At 42.4% G+C, this 16,338-nt stretch overlaps 1 protein-coding gene across 19 annotated transcripts in view; it reads left to right on the top strand.

Annotated features, from left to right (window-relative positions):
• Window positions 1–16,338, top strand: part of FNDC3B (fibronectin type III domain containing 3B) — a 353,909-nt gene that overhangs the window by 280,340 nt on the left and 57,231 nt on the right. For all 19 annotated transcript variants that reach the window (XM_025284112.3, XM_025284392.3, XM_006068123.4 and 16 more), the window contains 6 exons: window positions 6,131–6,255; window positions 7,490–7,664; window positions 9,704–9,790; window positions 11,006–11,144; window positions 13,194–13,265; window positions 15,897–16,015. In XM_025284112.3, coding sequence (XP_025139897.1) covers window positions 6,131–6,255; window positions 7,490–7,664; window positions 9,704–9,790; window positions 11,006–11,144; window positions 13,194–13,265; window positions 15,897–16,015 — 717 coding nt within the window. The remainder of the gene's footprint in view (window positions 1–6,130; window positions 6,256–7,489; window positions 7,665–9,703; window positions 9,791–11,005; window positions 11,145–13,193; window positions 13,266–15,896; window positions 16,016–16,338) is intronic.

The raw sequence follows: 16,338 nt of genomic DNA, 5'->3' as shown, positions 1-16,338 counted from the left end.
TGGGGAGGGCTTGTTGGCTGGGGTTGGAACCTTCTGGCGGGATCCTCATTCACAAGTCCGGTGGTCACTGCTGGCTTAGGTGGGCTTTGTCTCAGGCTCTCTCACAGCACAGCAGCTTCAGGGGACTCAGCACTGCAAAAGTGAATGTTCTGGTAAAAAGACAGAAACGTCATCGCCTTTTCAGGCCTGTCCTTGGTAGTCACAACAGCTTCATATCCACTCCATCTGTCATGACAAGAGAGTCACAAGCCCACCCATGTTCAAGGGCCATAAGCTTTGCTCCTCTCTGTTGGGGAATCAAGGGATGTTTGGACATGTTTAGAATCATCACTACGTGACAGGTTCTCCTGACTCTCCTAATCTGTTGATCTTTTCCCCTTTATCTTTGTGTAGCACATAGTGTTTTAGGCGCGTGCTCAGTCGCTTCAGTCATGTCCGATGCTTTGCAAACCCATGGACGATAGCCTGCCAGGCTCCTCTGTCCATGGGGATTCTCTAGGCAAGAATACTGGAGTGGGTTGCCATGCCCTTCTCCAGGGGATCTTCCAGAACCAGGGATCAAATCTCTTGCATTGCAGGTAGATTCTTTACCGCTGAGCCGCCAGGGAAGCTGGTATTTTAGGTACTATGCCCTAAAAGGGTGTGGACTTAGAAAGGACAGCATAACTCTTTTCCTGCCCCTACTCTCTTCTGAGTGTTCTGGGAAGAGAAGAAGGCAGACAGATGTGCCCCAGAAATGCAGCAATGGGATGGGACTCAGACCCCTGGCCCGACGGGGTGTGACTCAGTGGTGCACAAACCCGGCTTTTCTCACTAAAAAGATGGGAGAGGTCAATGCCTGCTCCCTCAGTGATGAGGAGGAACCCACGAGGAAAACCGCATCCCTGCCAATTAGTGTCTCTGCCTTACTGTCGCACTTCGTGAGTCGGCCTACTTCAGATGACTCACAGGAGATCAGCAAAGTGTTCCCTCCCCCTCCTTTTTTGAGGGAGTTTATAAACATAGAAACTAATCTGTTTATCATCTTATTTAACAGCTAATTTTAAATTGTTAATTAAAAAGAAAAATACTTAAGTAGATAGTAAAAGGGCAGAAAATAAAGTGAAAATATAGAGAATATATTACTTAAAACATTTTAAATCTTTTATTTACAATTTACCCCTAGATTTCATCTTAAAGAGTGAAATAATATTTCAGGATATCTTTGTCCCTAAAGTTTATATTAACTCATCTTGAAAACTGCTTCCAAGGGTGACTCACTGTCTGCTGTGGAGCCACAGGAGTTGCGTCTCACACGCCCCCACACTGCCTTCTCTCACCCCTGCTGGTCTGAGATCGGGTCCTTTCACAGTCTGGCAGAAAGCTGGCACTCTTCAGAATGCAGTGGGAACTTTATAGGACCTAAAAGAACATCTGGACTCTGATTTTTATTAGGACTGGTAACCAAATGTGTGACCCTTCTACCAAGGAAGTGAAAATGAGGATGGAGTGGGACAGACATGAGCAGAGTGGAGCTTTCTGAGTGTGGGATGGCTGGGCCCTGCCCTCCAAGATAATCCGCACACCACCCCACCCCACCGCCTGCCGCCCCGTACTGTGTGAATCGAGAACTGAAAAGAGCCCCTTGTTCACCAAGGATCAGATCAATGAGATGTCCAGACTAGGTCCGGTGAACTCTGGTAAATTGAGTTCAGTGGCATCAGGGACCAGGCCTCCTCGAGGGGCTGGAGCTTAAGCTGATCAGTGGAGTCTAGAATATAGATTCTATGCCAAGTATTTCTGTTCATTGGTAACAAGAGGTGATGGAGGCCAAACAGGAGCTTGGGACTGTGGAAAGACCAATCTGATACATGCCGTATACATGATTGGGCCTCCTGCAAATTGAGTGCTTTTCTGGGGAGCAGTTTTAACCAGAAGTGGAGGACAAGCGCCCTGGGTGGAAAACAGTTCCATTTGTCTCAAGGCCCAGGACTATGAGTGGGTCCTTGCAGGCTAGGTCTGAGTATAGGATGATGCATATTAGCGAGAACTGTAAACTCATTGGAGTGAGAAGAGGAACTCATCTGTAAAAGGAAGCAGTGTGGGTTTGTGATGCCTCACTCCCCACTAAAGTGAGCACCTTGAAGTCTATTCACACACAGTTGGTTTGTACTCCAAAATTTCTTCACATTCTAGTAAAGATTAACCTTGTCCTTGAGTGAACTTCAGTGTGCGTGGTAGGAAAAAGCATTTGGGCATGCCCAGGATTATGAAATGGAAACAAGTCAGGGAACCCTGAAAATCTGTTCTTTTTGGCTTGTGGACACTGGCAGTAGGGAGCTAGTCCAGAACACGCTGGGGCTTCATGTCCAATGAGGTCAGTAGTGTGGTGGCTACATCTGTGCCAGAACGATCGCATTTCCAGCCTCCAGGGTGGATTTCCAGCCTCCTGTCACCTCTGCTCTCATTGGGTGAAGTTCTCTTTCCTTCCTGGGAGAAGAGGCACTCCAGCGCTCGTCTCAAAGAGATTCGGATCCTGACTGGTCCTGTGATGCACATCCGTGATCTCCCAACGTGCAGAATCAGGGTGCTCCTGGCCATCCATGTCTCAGCTTTTCCCTCGTAGAGCAGCCGGCTCCTTGGCCTGTTGAGCTCCCCTCTGTGTGACACCCCACACGTGGCCTAGCAGCAGTAGCTGAGCAGGGCAATGCCTCAGCCACGGGTGTCTCTGCTGCCTATGTTTGACCAGATTATTGAAGACAGCAGGCCTGCAGTGGAGAGAGATTGTCCATTTCCATTGGGACCATGTTTTTATAGGAAAGTTTGCATGAAGCTAACTTTAACTTATTAAAATATAAGTTGTTCTTTCCAGGTACAGCTGTTATGTCTCAGTAATCCTATGTGCTTTAAATTAGATTTTATTAGAAGAGGGAACATGATATAGATTATAATATCTCAATCATTTGGAGCCATGCTACCTATCAAATATGGAAGTTGTGATATACTGTTTGTAAAACTTCACTAACCACAGTGGCTTGCTGCTGCTGCTGCTGCTGCTGCTAAGTCACTTTAGTCGTGTCCGACTCTGTGCGACCCCATAGACGGCAGCCCACCAGGCTCCCCCATCCCTGGGATTCTGCAGGCAAGAATTCTGGAGTGGGTTGCCATTTCCTTCTCCAATGCATGAAAGTGAAAAGTGAAAGTGAAGTCGCTCAGTCATGTCCAACTCTTCGCGACCCCATGGACTGCAGCCTACCAGGCTCCTCTGTCCATGTGATTTTCCAGGCAAGAGTACTGGAGTGGGGTGCCATTGCCTTCTCCGCCACAGTGGCTTGGACATATTTAATTCCTGATAAACAATTGCATTATCATTCCTGTCCATTTCTCTGAGTCTTTTAATCTTCTAAACGTTATATATATATATATATATATATATATTTTTTTTTTTTTAAACCCTATCCATTTCTGTCAATAGGAAGAGCTGGATAATATTTAATTTATAAATGCTGTTTGCAACCTGGGGTCATGTTTGGTTTACAAACAGATTCTTCACATCGCCTGTACCTTTGACTGTGTACTTATTCTGATGCCTAAGCCTAAAGCCATCAGAGAACCTGGCATAGTCTTCCATGGAAGACTAGGGTGACTCAGGAGCCATCCCATGTGAGAGCCTGGAGTGTTCTCCATTTTCGCTGGCCTACCTCTTAACAGTAGATTACCTTTGCACTGCAGAGACTCTTGGGAATAATAATTTTCTTTCTTCCCAGGTATCCCGTTTATATTAAACTCCTTGTCATACATGAGTATTCTATTTTATTCAAGAACTTCTCGTTTGAAATATTTTAACCTACTTCCTCTCCTCTTTTTCTTTTGTTTTATATTCAGTAACTTCTAAAAATTCACCAGTAAGCTTTACCTTTTTAACTCTGTGAAACATTTGTACTCTCACCCCTTCATATTCTACAAGTACTGTTTCTAAAACTTGATTCTAAAGTTCTACCAACTCTGGGTCATTCTCTGTGTTCTCGAGTTTCATGCACATAGTAGGATATCGGGAAAGGTATAAAATTTGGCATGATTTACCTAAACAAGCTGGAGTTTATCTAGTAATTGTTCTTCATACTGAAGTAGAATTTTTTTTTTTTTTAATGTTGGCAATGTAGGAAAACCTCCTAAAGGTCACAGAATGGCGCTCTCTCTCTCAGTTCTTTAGTGAGCCCCAGTGCTCTGGCCCTTTAAAATAAAAGTCTAGTTCCCATCATTGATGCCTCCCCACTCTTTTTTTCTCATTTAAACCACAGGCTGGTTTCCACCATATTAAAGCAAATCAACCTGGTAAGGAACAGACTGACTTTTATTTACTGGCTGTAGTTCTAAGCACCAGAAATGGGCAAAGGAGACCAAACAAAGAATAGGAAAAACGAGGCATTGAAGGGGAGCCAGCCTGGGGTTTGGAAGGCTTCCGTGGCGGCAGGATGTGCCTTTCTTGCACTGTTTACTCTGAGCTCAGAAATAGAGGAGGAAAGAAGGTGGATCACGCTACTGCCTGAAATGGATACAGAACATACCAGGGTGTGCAGCGCACAGAGTGTAATCAGACACTGGATGTAATTATGCAAATATATGCATAAACAGCTTTCCTTTGAATAAATTGTCTGCAGCAACCTTAATGCTCAAGGTTAAAGTAAGCCTAAGGGCATGATTTGCCAGCCAGAGTGACTTTGCCTAAGTCGCAGCTGAAAAACATATGCTTTACTGCCCCCTTCATCCAACCCCACCCCTACCATTTTTCATCATTGTATCTGACTGCATGTTGAACCCTTGATAACATGAACTTTGGCTCTTTAAAACTGTTAGGGCTTCTCCTCTCTTCCTTGGAAAGGGTACCACCTTGCTTGGGAGGGGAGACTGGGAAAAGTTTGAGGATGACTGTGGTGTGGTGATATTTAATCTGTTCAGCCTGGTGATACTTCAAGCTAGTTGTATGCTTATTTTGAATTAAACTTCACTTGGAATTTTTTTTTTTTTTTTTTAAGTAGTAAGCATTTGGAGGCCTATTTAAAGGAAGGAAAGGCCTACATTTTCTTAGGAGAAAAATGTGCTTTCTTTGTTTTTTATATAATAGAGAGCTTCAGACATATTCCTGAAAGTCCTGGGCTTGGCTGTCTGATTAAAATGCTGAGATTCATCCAGCATTAGCATGTGATTTTCTTTTGCATGAACATAGATAAACTACTGTGAATTATGGGTATGAAATATTCTATAAAACTGCTGATATGCGTATTCCATGCCTCTGAGCATGGCACAGAGTAGTTTTTTTTTTTCTTCTTCTTCTTAGATTTATTAAGAGAACCCACTGGAGTGTTTTCTTTTTACTTTAAGGAATTTGAAGCATTGTATAAGGCTAGGAATGTATTAAAAATGTGTTTCCATCCTCATAAAATACTTAAGAATGGTTGTAATACACATAGATGAATTGAACTGATGTTCCAAGTCTTTGTCAGACATTCAGCTCAACTACTAGCCTTGATAGAACTCCCAGATTGTCCAAAGCACTGCTTTGAGACCAGATGGGGACAAGATTTAGTCAAAGGCATGTGCCCAGCCTTTAGGGATGAGCATACAAGCAGCTCACCAACTGGAATGTACAGGTGTGGGCTTGGGAGCTGCCACAAAGCAGAAGAGAGAGAAGACCAGGGTGGTGATGGTGGAGGGAGGAACATTTGTGACCTGCAGGGCTGCATAGATCAGTCCTTGAGTGCTGGGCCGTCTGGGGAAGACTGTACAGTTCCCAAGCTAGTGATCCTGTGAGGCCACAGACTCACTATAATGGGCCAGGTCGGGCTATTTGACCAAGTGAGGAAGATCTGAGAAACTGTGATCCTTGAGCATTGCCCTGTGCCTGAAAAGGGCCTTCTCTATTTTGTTGACCAAAGTCCTCTTTGAAAATACCACAAGTATGGTATACCACCTGTCTCAGTAACAGAATTGTCTGTAGTGCCTTTGTGTTAAGGATGGTATTTCATTGTAGACTGCTTTCCTTCTATTGTTTTTGTTCATCCAAGCTAGAAAATTAAGCAGTTATTCAAAATGCTCTTTCATTTTCTTATTTTTTTTTTTTTTATGTGCATTGTTTCTTGTTTTCTTTTAGGGAAAAAGAAACAGTGGTTTCAGACAGTGCTTCTTTGGGAGCCAGAAGCACTGCAAGTTGACAAAGCTGTGTCCAGCCATGGGGTACACGTTCCGGCTGGCTGCTCGGAATGACATTGGCACCAGGTATGGCGTTTCCCAGTCCTCGTGCCTTTAAGCCTCTATGTGGTGTCCCTGAGTCCTCCTCTCACGTTGCTGAAAGGCAAGGTCGCCTGCTGCCTCCACACTGCACCAGCTGGAGATTTTCCAAAAGAGAATCCTAATCAGAGGCTAGAAGGCCCCTTCCGAGGTGATAAATGCCACTGTGTCCTCTTTGCAGCCTTGCAGGCTGTAATGCAGAAAGGCCCACTAGGGGTCTCAGAGAATCAAGGGAAAGGTAACTACAGATTTTGAAAGGGAATCCTCTGAGGACTTTATTTTTCAGATGCTGTGCCTTTTTCTTTCATCACTTTAGCAAGCTACTCGTTCAGTTGCTTTTTTCAATTATGTCTGAGTGTTTCCTGATACAAAGAACGAGTTGCTGGGCCATCCATTGTTGTCAAGCCCAGGCAGATACTCACAAGACTGGAGAGAATCTGGACTGGGTAGGACTCACGGCTTGCCTCCAAGCAGCTAGGGAACGGTGAGAACAGGTTTATGGTGAAGCATCAATAGATTAAAAGTGCCTTGAAAAGACCGTATTTCAATTGCACTGCCTGGGTGACTGTTGATTAAGGGAAAAATCTTTTTCTTTCATCACTACTTGTTGAAAATCTTCTTAAAGGCTCAGCACATGATGGGTCCCAACCCTTTATTCAGCCTAAAGAATTTGTTAAGATCACAAGCTTTTCAGCCCTCTCTCCCTACCCATGATAGCCATTGTATTTTTAGAGTTCACTAGTTGAACAGTCATAATGATAAAGGCTTCTACAGCTTCAGAATTTATAAACGAATCAAAAGCATCCACAAACTTTTGGAAAATGGCAGCGTACATATTTGTAAAACATTTATTTTATCAACAGACAGTTGTTTGCCCTTGTACGCATGGATTTGACAGTTCCTTGGAAGCTGTGGGGAACTCACGGCTTGTCACCGTCATGCTGTGCTTACTCCTAGGTGCCTGTGGGGGGAAATACATTTTTAAATATATTTTCCTGTAACACAGTATGCTTTTCTAGTAGTAGACTAAGTAGGGAGTGGGTGATTGGGGCCCACTGAAGTTGTGGTAAGGAACATCACACAAAGGATCCTTGCCTGCCTTTGCTCGCTGAACCTGTCAGGCCACAGACTTACCAACCCAAGCCAGTCACACGGTAGCTTCTGAAATGCCGACTCCTCCACATGCTCCTAAATGTGTCTCACCGGGTCTGTTTCTCTCCAGCGGGTATAGCCAAGAGGTGGTGTGCTACACGTTAGGAAACATTCCTCAGATGCCCTCGGCACCGAGACTCGTTCGAGCTGGGGTCACATGGGTCACACTGCAGTGGAGTAAACCAGAAGGCTGCTCACCTGAGGAAGTGGTCACCTACACCTTGGAAATCCAGGAGGACGAGAATGTAAGTCTGGCACACGTCATGCTTCTGTGTGCATTCTGTAAAGTCTGTTTTATCACAGCTACAGGGTACACTGTGAAATTAGATTCACTGCCTAAATTGGAAACCAAATTCTTAATTTCTACCAGGGCAACCACCAGCAGAACCCTGTCCTTCCCACAGTCTTCCCCATATCCGTAAATGGCATGCCCGACCTTTCCTTTGGGGAAGCCAGAAACCCGTGGGGGGCATCCTTAGCCTCATACATGTGTTGAGTTGTTGCATTAGGCGTTCAGTCATGTCTGGCCCCATGGACTGTAGCCCACCAGGATCCTCTGTCCATGGACTTCTCCAGGCAAGAATACTAGAGTAGGTCTCCATTCCCTTCTCCAGGGGATCTTTCCAACCCGGGGATCGAACCCAGGTCTCCAACATTGCAGGCAGATTCTTTACTGTCTGAGCCACCAGACCGCGTATGTAATCAGTCAGCAAATCCTTGTAAATCTCCCTTCTAAAGTTACCCAGAAATCTGATCATTTCTCAGCATCTGCACAGCTACTATACTTTCCCAGCCACCATCATCTCGCCCCTGGGTTGTTGGAATAGCCTCTTAAGTATTTTCTCTACTTTCATCCTTACACTCTGTTCTGCACATGAAGCCACAGTGAGCCTGTTAAATAAAATACGGCATGTCGGTGCTCTGCTCAGAACTCTTCCCATGCCAGTGCCTCCCCTCCTCTTCCAGAGGAGAAGCCAGTACTCTCAGAATGACTTCCAGGTCCTCCGAATTCAGGGTCTTCATCACTGACCTTGTTCTGCCACTGTCATCTCGCTGAGCACACCAGCCACGCCCTCCCGCAGCGCCTTAGCGACTCCTGTGCCCTCTGGCTCACATGCCCCTTCAGATATCTTTGAGTCACTCCCCTCTTTCCTTCAGGTCTCTTCTCGCATGTTAACCTCTTTAGAGAGCCCTTCCCTGACCGCCTTGTACGACAGCACCGTCCAGGAGCACTTTCTGTGGTGATGGAGATGCTCTGTAATTTGTGCTGTGTAATAAGATAGAGCCTAGTCACACAGGGCTGTGGAGCACTTTAGATGTGGCTGTCAGCCCACGGAACTCGATTTTTAATTGTATTTTAATTTATTGGAAGAGCCGCATGTGACTGCTTCATTGAGCCTGGAGAGCTATAGAAAGCAATGCTCCCTAGCTCTATTACTGACTCTGTTCTCTTACCCAGCTTTATTTTTCATCTGATAGCACTTAACACCACACAACATGCTTCATATTTGTATGCAGAGTTTTTTAATTGCTTTCTCCAGCTGTCATATAGTTTCTGATGGGCAAGACTTTGTTTTTGGGTAGTGCTAAACCTCTAGAGCGTGGAAGAGAGCTTGGTGCATCAGGGGTGCTCTGAGAGCAGATGGATGAATGGGGGTGGATGCACGCATGACTAAGATACTGTTGTATGGATTCCAGACAGTTAGCTGTCAGTGGGACCTTTATCCCGTTGAAGGACTGTATCTTCCCCATCCAAGCTTGCCTTTCCCCGTTAGCCAGAAGACACTGTGGCAGAAACCCCAACCACTCTTTATTACATAGCACACTGCAGCTTGACAGTGAGGACTTCTGCACAAGAGCGTTTTTTCATGACAATGTTGTTAAATGATTTTTTTTTTTTTAACTACATACTGCTTCGTTAATTTGGTAGTTAAATTCTTTGTTTAAAATGCTTATTGAGTAACCAGAAAAAGTTGGCTCTGTGAGGAAAGTTTATGGTGGCATCTATTAAAAGGAAATTTGCACTTTTTCAAAGAGAGCATTGTTCTCTTTCACATTAGTGTTAGTCTCACAATAAAAGTGCCCAGATCAGGACAGATTATGATGTGATAACAGTTAAAGTTGCACTTAAAGCACCATGGGATTCTGGCCCTATTTTTGCTATAGCTGCCAGACTTCTGGCCCACTGTGATAATGGAAAGAGGCAGTCTAAAACTCCTACATACAAGGATTTAATGCCCAGATTTTATGATACTGATGTTTCTTTCTGGCTTTGCCTTTTCAGGATAACCTTTTCCACCCAAAATACACTGGAGAGGATTTAACCTGTACTGTGAAAAATCTCAAAAGAAGCACACAGTATAAATTCAGGGTAAGTCAGTCATTTGGGTACTTGAACTGCTTAAAAATAAAGCTCTTTTATGTTTCCCCCCTTTATCATTTTAAATCAACTTTACAGGTTAAAAACTTTTTTAAGTTGCTGCACTTTACACTTTTAAAGTAATATCTATAAAATACACACCATACTTTAATTTTAAAACCTACCCCCGACTTTTGAGAAAATAAACCTGTCACTGTGATGTGCTATAATAAATTACATAACGAGGCTAGATGCCCTTGCCCAGGAAGATTCAGACCAGGTGCCCAGCGTACCTGTCTCTCACCTGCACTTTACGTCCTTCTATTCAGAGTTTCTTCTTTTCATCAGATTTCTTTTTTTCCCCATTGTCCTGTGCTCTTTTGCCCATTTTTCTTTTCTCAGCCATTTTTCGTTTTCTCTTCTATTACCTACACCCCTCCCCTGTTAGGCTCTGGACAAGCACTGCTAACGTCACCGTGGGACATTGTGTTGTAGCGGAAGACAGTTTTGCTATCTCATTAGGAGAGAGGAGACAGCAGGCTGCCTTCTGTGCTGCCTTACTGTTATTGATCCTAGCACAGCCTTGTACTTGCTGGTGCGAGGGTGTGCGTTTTAGAGAGATGTGGTTGTCTTCTGATTCTCTCTTTCCTTCTCTTAATTTGTGAGACAAATCATATTATTTAACTTGTAGGAGTCACTCCATAAATATTTGTCAGATTGTCAAGTGGAACGTGTGACTACTAAAGGAAAATGATAGTTTTTGATATTTTAAAAAACCTTGCTATTCAATGGCTGGCTATGAGATCAGAGGTATACTGCCAGCAATTCTCCACAAGGTGGCGTTGTCCTACTCCTAAATAATCAAGGTTAGCAAGGTTCTTTATATCTGCTGCCTACCACCCCCCGCCATATTTTCCTTCCATAAAACAAAATGAACTGGTGGAGACATACTGGTTTTGTTTCGTATTCTTGAAAAGGTAAAAGTGTCTTTAGCTAAAACCTACCTTGTTGTTTCATTTTTAATTGTTAATAAGTAAACTATATAGAAAATAAGTACTCCATTAAAGAAACACTTATAAATTAGTAGTTTGAGATTGTGAGAGAGCAAGGGAGAATATGTGTCTGTATCTGAGTTCATGGATGCCTTGATCTTGCCATATTGAACATCACCACTGGTTTAAGACCTACTATCTAAAGCATATGAATGTGTTATTGGTTGTGTTACAGCTGACTGCTTCTAATATGGAAGGGAAAAGCTGCCCAAGTGAAGTTTTGGTTTGTACAACGAGTCCAGACAGGCCTGGACCACCTACAAGACCCCTCATTAAAGGACCAGTTATGTCTCATGGCTTTAGTGTCAAATGGGGTATGTTTTATTGCTATTGCTGCTGCTGCTTTTTTTGACAGGTTTTTTTTTAAACTTGATTAATTTCAGCAGTGACAAACCAGTTAACAAAGAAACCATATTATCTGAGGGAGTTTTACATGTTTGAAATATATATATTAGAAATATCCTGACAATGCCACCAGTTGGTAAAATTGACAATTGTAAGAGCATTTCATTTACTTCATGATTTTCCTGTAAGACACTTCTTCCGCCTGTATTTTAATATATTAATAATTTGTATGTGGTAGTCTCTGAATATATCATTCTTCAGTAACTTTCCCTTAAAATGTAGCAATATTTAATATGAAAATTGATTTATAAAGTTATTAATATGAAAGTTGATTTATAAAGTTAGTATTGAAAATAGATTTCAAAATTTAGGTTAAGTCATATTAAATTTGACAGAATGTTTAAGTTACAATGAATTAGGAAGACTTTAGTTTTTGTTGTTTGTATATAACCAGAGGTCTCGGACTTCAGGATGTTTCCATATTAAAGTTCATTATATGCTATTTGTAGGAATCTGATAGAAGGGTATTGTGTCTCACCTGCTGCATGGATTATTTCAATGAAATAAATGCCATTAGAATGTTGATAAACATTTGCAATTGTATGTGAAACTGTTACGATGTGTATGATCATCACTAACATCATACAAGAATAGTAACTACCTAACAGACAAAAAAAAAATTTTACCTGGCAGTCAAGTGATATAAAGGAAATATAAAACATAACTAAATCATTATTAGAGACCAACCACTGAGACATATCACTGCTTCAAGTTATGTGGTAATTTTGAGGCAGAATTATTCCCTGGAACATGGATATGATTAAAAGAAACAAAAAAAATCTAAGTGTGCTTTTTTCCAGATCTAAAGCTTCTTTTCTCAGAATATCCTAGAAATTTCTGTCAGCACTGAACATTTACTTTCATTGTTAACTGTTAACTGTTAAGTCGCTCAGTCTTGTCCAACTCTGCAACCCCATGGACTATAATCTGCCAGGCTCCTCTGTCCATGGGGTTTCCCAGGCAGGAATACTGGAGTGGATTGCTGTTCCCTTCTCCATGGGATCTTCCTGACCCGGGGATTGAACCTAGGTCTCCTGCATTGCAGGCGGATTCTTTCAGCATCTGAGCCACCAAGGAGGCCCCATATGCCATAATATTTAACTATTTAATTATTGCTGTAAATATCTACTACTGAAATTAATGTATATTCATAGAAATTATAGGTGAAAAGAGGGATTAAAGTTTCTAAATCTATATGAGTAACCCGAGAATATGTCTAAAACATAGATGGCCAATTGATAGTAGAGGCAAATTCTGTGTAGTCTTGAAAAAAGGTATTTTTCTGCTCAGAAAAGAAAATTCTTGCAGGCCCTGGGTTACCAATAAGACAAATAGCTAAGGTACACAGGGTTCTAGTAACAAGCCAGAACCCCTTTTTCAAACCACCTCTTTGGTACAGGTACCAGTTGATCTGATTTTCTATTAGGTTCACTTGGGATGTAAAGTTTGCTTAGCAGCAAACTGTGATGAACAATTTGAAATTTCATCAATAATTTTTACACCTCCCTTTCCCTCTCTTTCCATCTTGCAAAAGAATCTGGTCGTGATGATTTAAGTGAAATAAAGAATAAAATAATTTTTGAAAAGAAGTACGTGAATATTTTGTTTTATATAAAAACCACCATATATTGAAGAACAGGCTTTAGAATTCTCAAAATAAATATTTGACCATAACTCTTAGAAAAATAAAATCATATTTCGAGTTTTGTTCATGTTTCACTAAATGCTAACTTTTCAGCATTTCTAGCTCTGTAACCTTTGCATAGTCAGAAGATTTTGTGGTGTTTTTGTTTCTTTTGTTTTTCAAGTAAGGAGTTGGGTGAAATGTTATTTGTGTCTTTTAGTTGAATCCAGAATTTATACAGTCTAATGTTACATGGTTCTGTGTGTTCTAATAATGTTTACTAACAAAAGTCAATATGCTTTTATAGGTAATAAGACATTTGCTTACTTTCCAGACCCTCCAAAGGACAGTGGTGGTTCAGAAATACTCAAGTACTTGCTGGAGATTACTGATGGAAATTCTGAAGGTGAAGTTTGTAGAAATTCTTATTCAAGTCCTGTTTTCTAATAAGATAAACATCTGTATAATAATAGTGGGCTATCGTTTATTCTGTTGATAGCGGTACTACAGTAAATGGGCTTTCATCACATATTGACAGTTTTTTCTTTCAAACACAGCATCAGGGATCAGTCTGCTTGATATGTATATTTTTATCATGCTTTTTAAAGTTTTTGTCACTTCTTTAAGCCAAAGGTCCTCATTAATAGAATAAATATGTTTTTCATCTCTCTTGGCATACTTTCTGTAGAAATTCTTATAAGCAGAGAAAGTGTCAGAAGCGATCAGCAGGAAGAATAAATCGGTGCACAGAGGATCACAACATATTGTTGTGGGCTGCTGACAAGCATAACACACTGTAACAAATTCAAGAAATGTCTTCATTTTTGTTATTTCTCGGTCAGATTATTTAATCCTTACTCCTTACACTAGGTGAGCTAAAGCGGGACAGTGTTAGAGGTCAGATTCCTTCCATAGTGTTTTCTAAAAAATTCTTAGATCGTCTTTCTAATAAAATTTATTATGCTTTAATAGAAAAAAGCCAAGTCCTCAGAACTATAAAAATGACACCTGTCTCACCACCACTCTAATGATCCCTGTAACTAGTACTTTGTTTTTTAAAGTGATACACCTGTGGGGGGAGCGGGGAGAGTTAACAGCAACTTTTACAAACAGTCTGTGCAGGTGTGTGGCTTGCTCTTTATTCTGTGCCATGATAGCCACCTGGAATGTTTTATTTTCACATCAGTTGGGCCCTACCCTATTTTAAGCCAAAAAAACTCATAATACTCTGAGATGGGCACAGCTGTTCTTAATGTAAAATTATATTCTATGCTAAAAATCAGGCCTTTGAGAGAAGTCATGTATATTCAGTGTCTCATTGTGAAAAACTAAATATATTTTGAAGTTTTGTGGCTCTCTTGACCACTGTGGCTGATTAAAAGTAGATGCCATTCTGCACGTAAGGTCAACAGTGTTGGTAGCGCATGGTTGCTGCTGCTGCTGCTAAGTCACTTCAGTCGTGTCCGACTCTGTGCGACCCCATAGACGGCAGCCCACCAGGCTCCCCCGTCTCTGGGATTCTCCAGGCAAGAACACTGGAGTGGGTTGCCATTTCCTTCTCCAATGCATGAAAGTGAAAAGTGAAAGTGAAGTCGCTCAGTCGTGTCCGACCCTCAGCGACCACATGGACTGCAGCCCACCAGGCTCCTCTGTCCATGGGATTTTCCAGGCAAGAGTACTGGAGTGGGGTGCCATTGCCTTCTCCGGTAGTGCATGGCATCAGGGATTAATTCAGTCTCCTCTCTAGTCCTTGTTCCTAGCTGCCTTTGCAGTACAGGTCATCTACTCACTTATGTCAGAATGACTATCTTTATTATTCCCCCTTGTTCCTATATGGCCCTTGTGCATGTGACTTCATTGTAGAAAGAAAGTGAAGTCACTCAGTTGTGTCCAGCTCTTTGCAACCCCATGGACCATAGCCTGCCAGGCTCCTCCACCCATGGAATTTTCCAAGCAGGAGTACTGGAGTGAGTTGCCATTTCCTTCGCCAGACTTGATTGTAAATCTGGCCTAATAAGCAGCTGAGAGTATTTGTGGAAGTTAGTAACTATCGTGTGTGTGTGTATGTTAGTGCCTCAGTCATGTCTGAATCTTTGCAACCCCACTGACTATAGCCCACCAGGCTCCTCTGTCCATGGGATTCTCCAGGAATTGCCATTTCCTTCTCCAAGTAACTGTCGTGGAAGAGGGTAAAAGTATTTTCCCTAAAACAACTGCATGGAGTAAAACGTTCCTTTCAAATAGTCTGCTGGGAACATAGTGTTGGTGGGAGCAAAGCAGAGGAGGAATAAATGTCCTGGATGGTTGAAGCACCGCCCCCCCACCCCGCCCCACCCCACCCCACACACAGTGCTCTTCTCCTGGTGGCATCAGCCTCACCCAGGCCCCTCAGTGGCCCTGCTTGCTTTCTTTAATCCTCAGAAGTGGTTAGATAACCTGGGTCACACTGAGTGTTTCATCTTTAAAGTCACTGTCTTGGGTATTTTTGTCTTAAGTGGGGCTCCATGGAGACAGCAGGCCTTTACCCAAAGGGCTTGGTCTATATGGCTGGGATGGGGTCGGGGGAGTTCACTTGCTGTGACCTCCAGGCAGATAAGAACCAGGAGAAACTCTTCAGTGGTGCCCTGGGCTGACCAGGAACCTCATGGCCAAGCCTGCTTCCCCCTGCCCAGCTGGCCCCAGGGGCTTCTCACACCATCACCACTTGCCAACTTGCTCAATACCGTCTCCTGCTACAGGACCAACTATAGATTTTGGTCTTTCCAGCATCCACACCTCCACAGTCAGCAAATGTGATCATGGTGACATTAAGTAGTGTAACCAGCAGTGCTAAGTATTAAAAATGCCTTCATGTTATTTTAGTATGTAATTTTGTAAAGGAAATGGAAAGAGAGCCCTGTGACTGTTTAAAAAAGAAGAAAAGAATAGGAGATGCTGGTTTTCACGGAAACCACTTAGAGCTTTTTCTTATCAGGAATGGTTGATACTATTACATTTTTACAAAAGGCATAAACTCACACGTGGTCTTCTTTTGCAGCGAGTCAGTGGGAAGTGGCCTACAGTGGGTCGGCTACAGAGTACACTTTCACCCACTTGAAACCAGGCACTTTGTACAAACTCCGAGCATGCTGCATAAGTACTGGTGGACACAGTCAGGTTGGTTTTGTTTCGGTGTAAAAGTAAACATCTTTGGTCAGATTCAGACAGCCTATCTGTAACATCAGAATAAATTGCTTTTAAAAAATATATCTTGGTACTACAGCCTGCCATGGTATCACATCAGAGTTTTCTGAATTGTTCTTTAGAGGGTATAGAAAGATAGACCCAGATGATTCTCAACTGAATTGTGCTGCTTTCCAAGACTTGGGCATGACCACATCACAGTTGAAAATTGAAGGTGGTCTGCAGTTTGCATTGGCTAACAAATACGGGGGTGAACCTCAGTTATCGCGATGATAGAAAAGCTTAGAATTTAGAGC

Source organism: Bubalus bubalis, chromosome 1, assembly GCF_019923935.1.
Source record: "Bubalus bubalis isolate 160015118507 breed Murrah chromosome 1, NDDB_SH_1, whole genome shotgun sequence".
NCBI classification, from domain to species: domain Eukaryota; kingdom Metazoa; phylum Chordata; class Mammalia; order Artiodactyla; family Bovidae; genus Bubalus; species Bubalus bubalis.
Note: the sequence above shows the minus strand (reverse complement) of the source record. Positions and strands in the feature narration are given on the sequence as shown.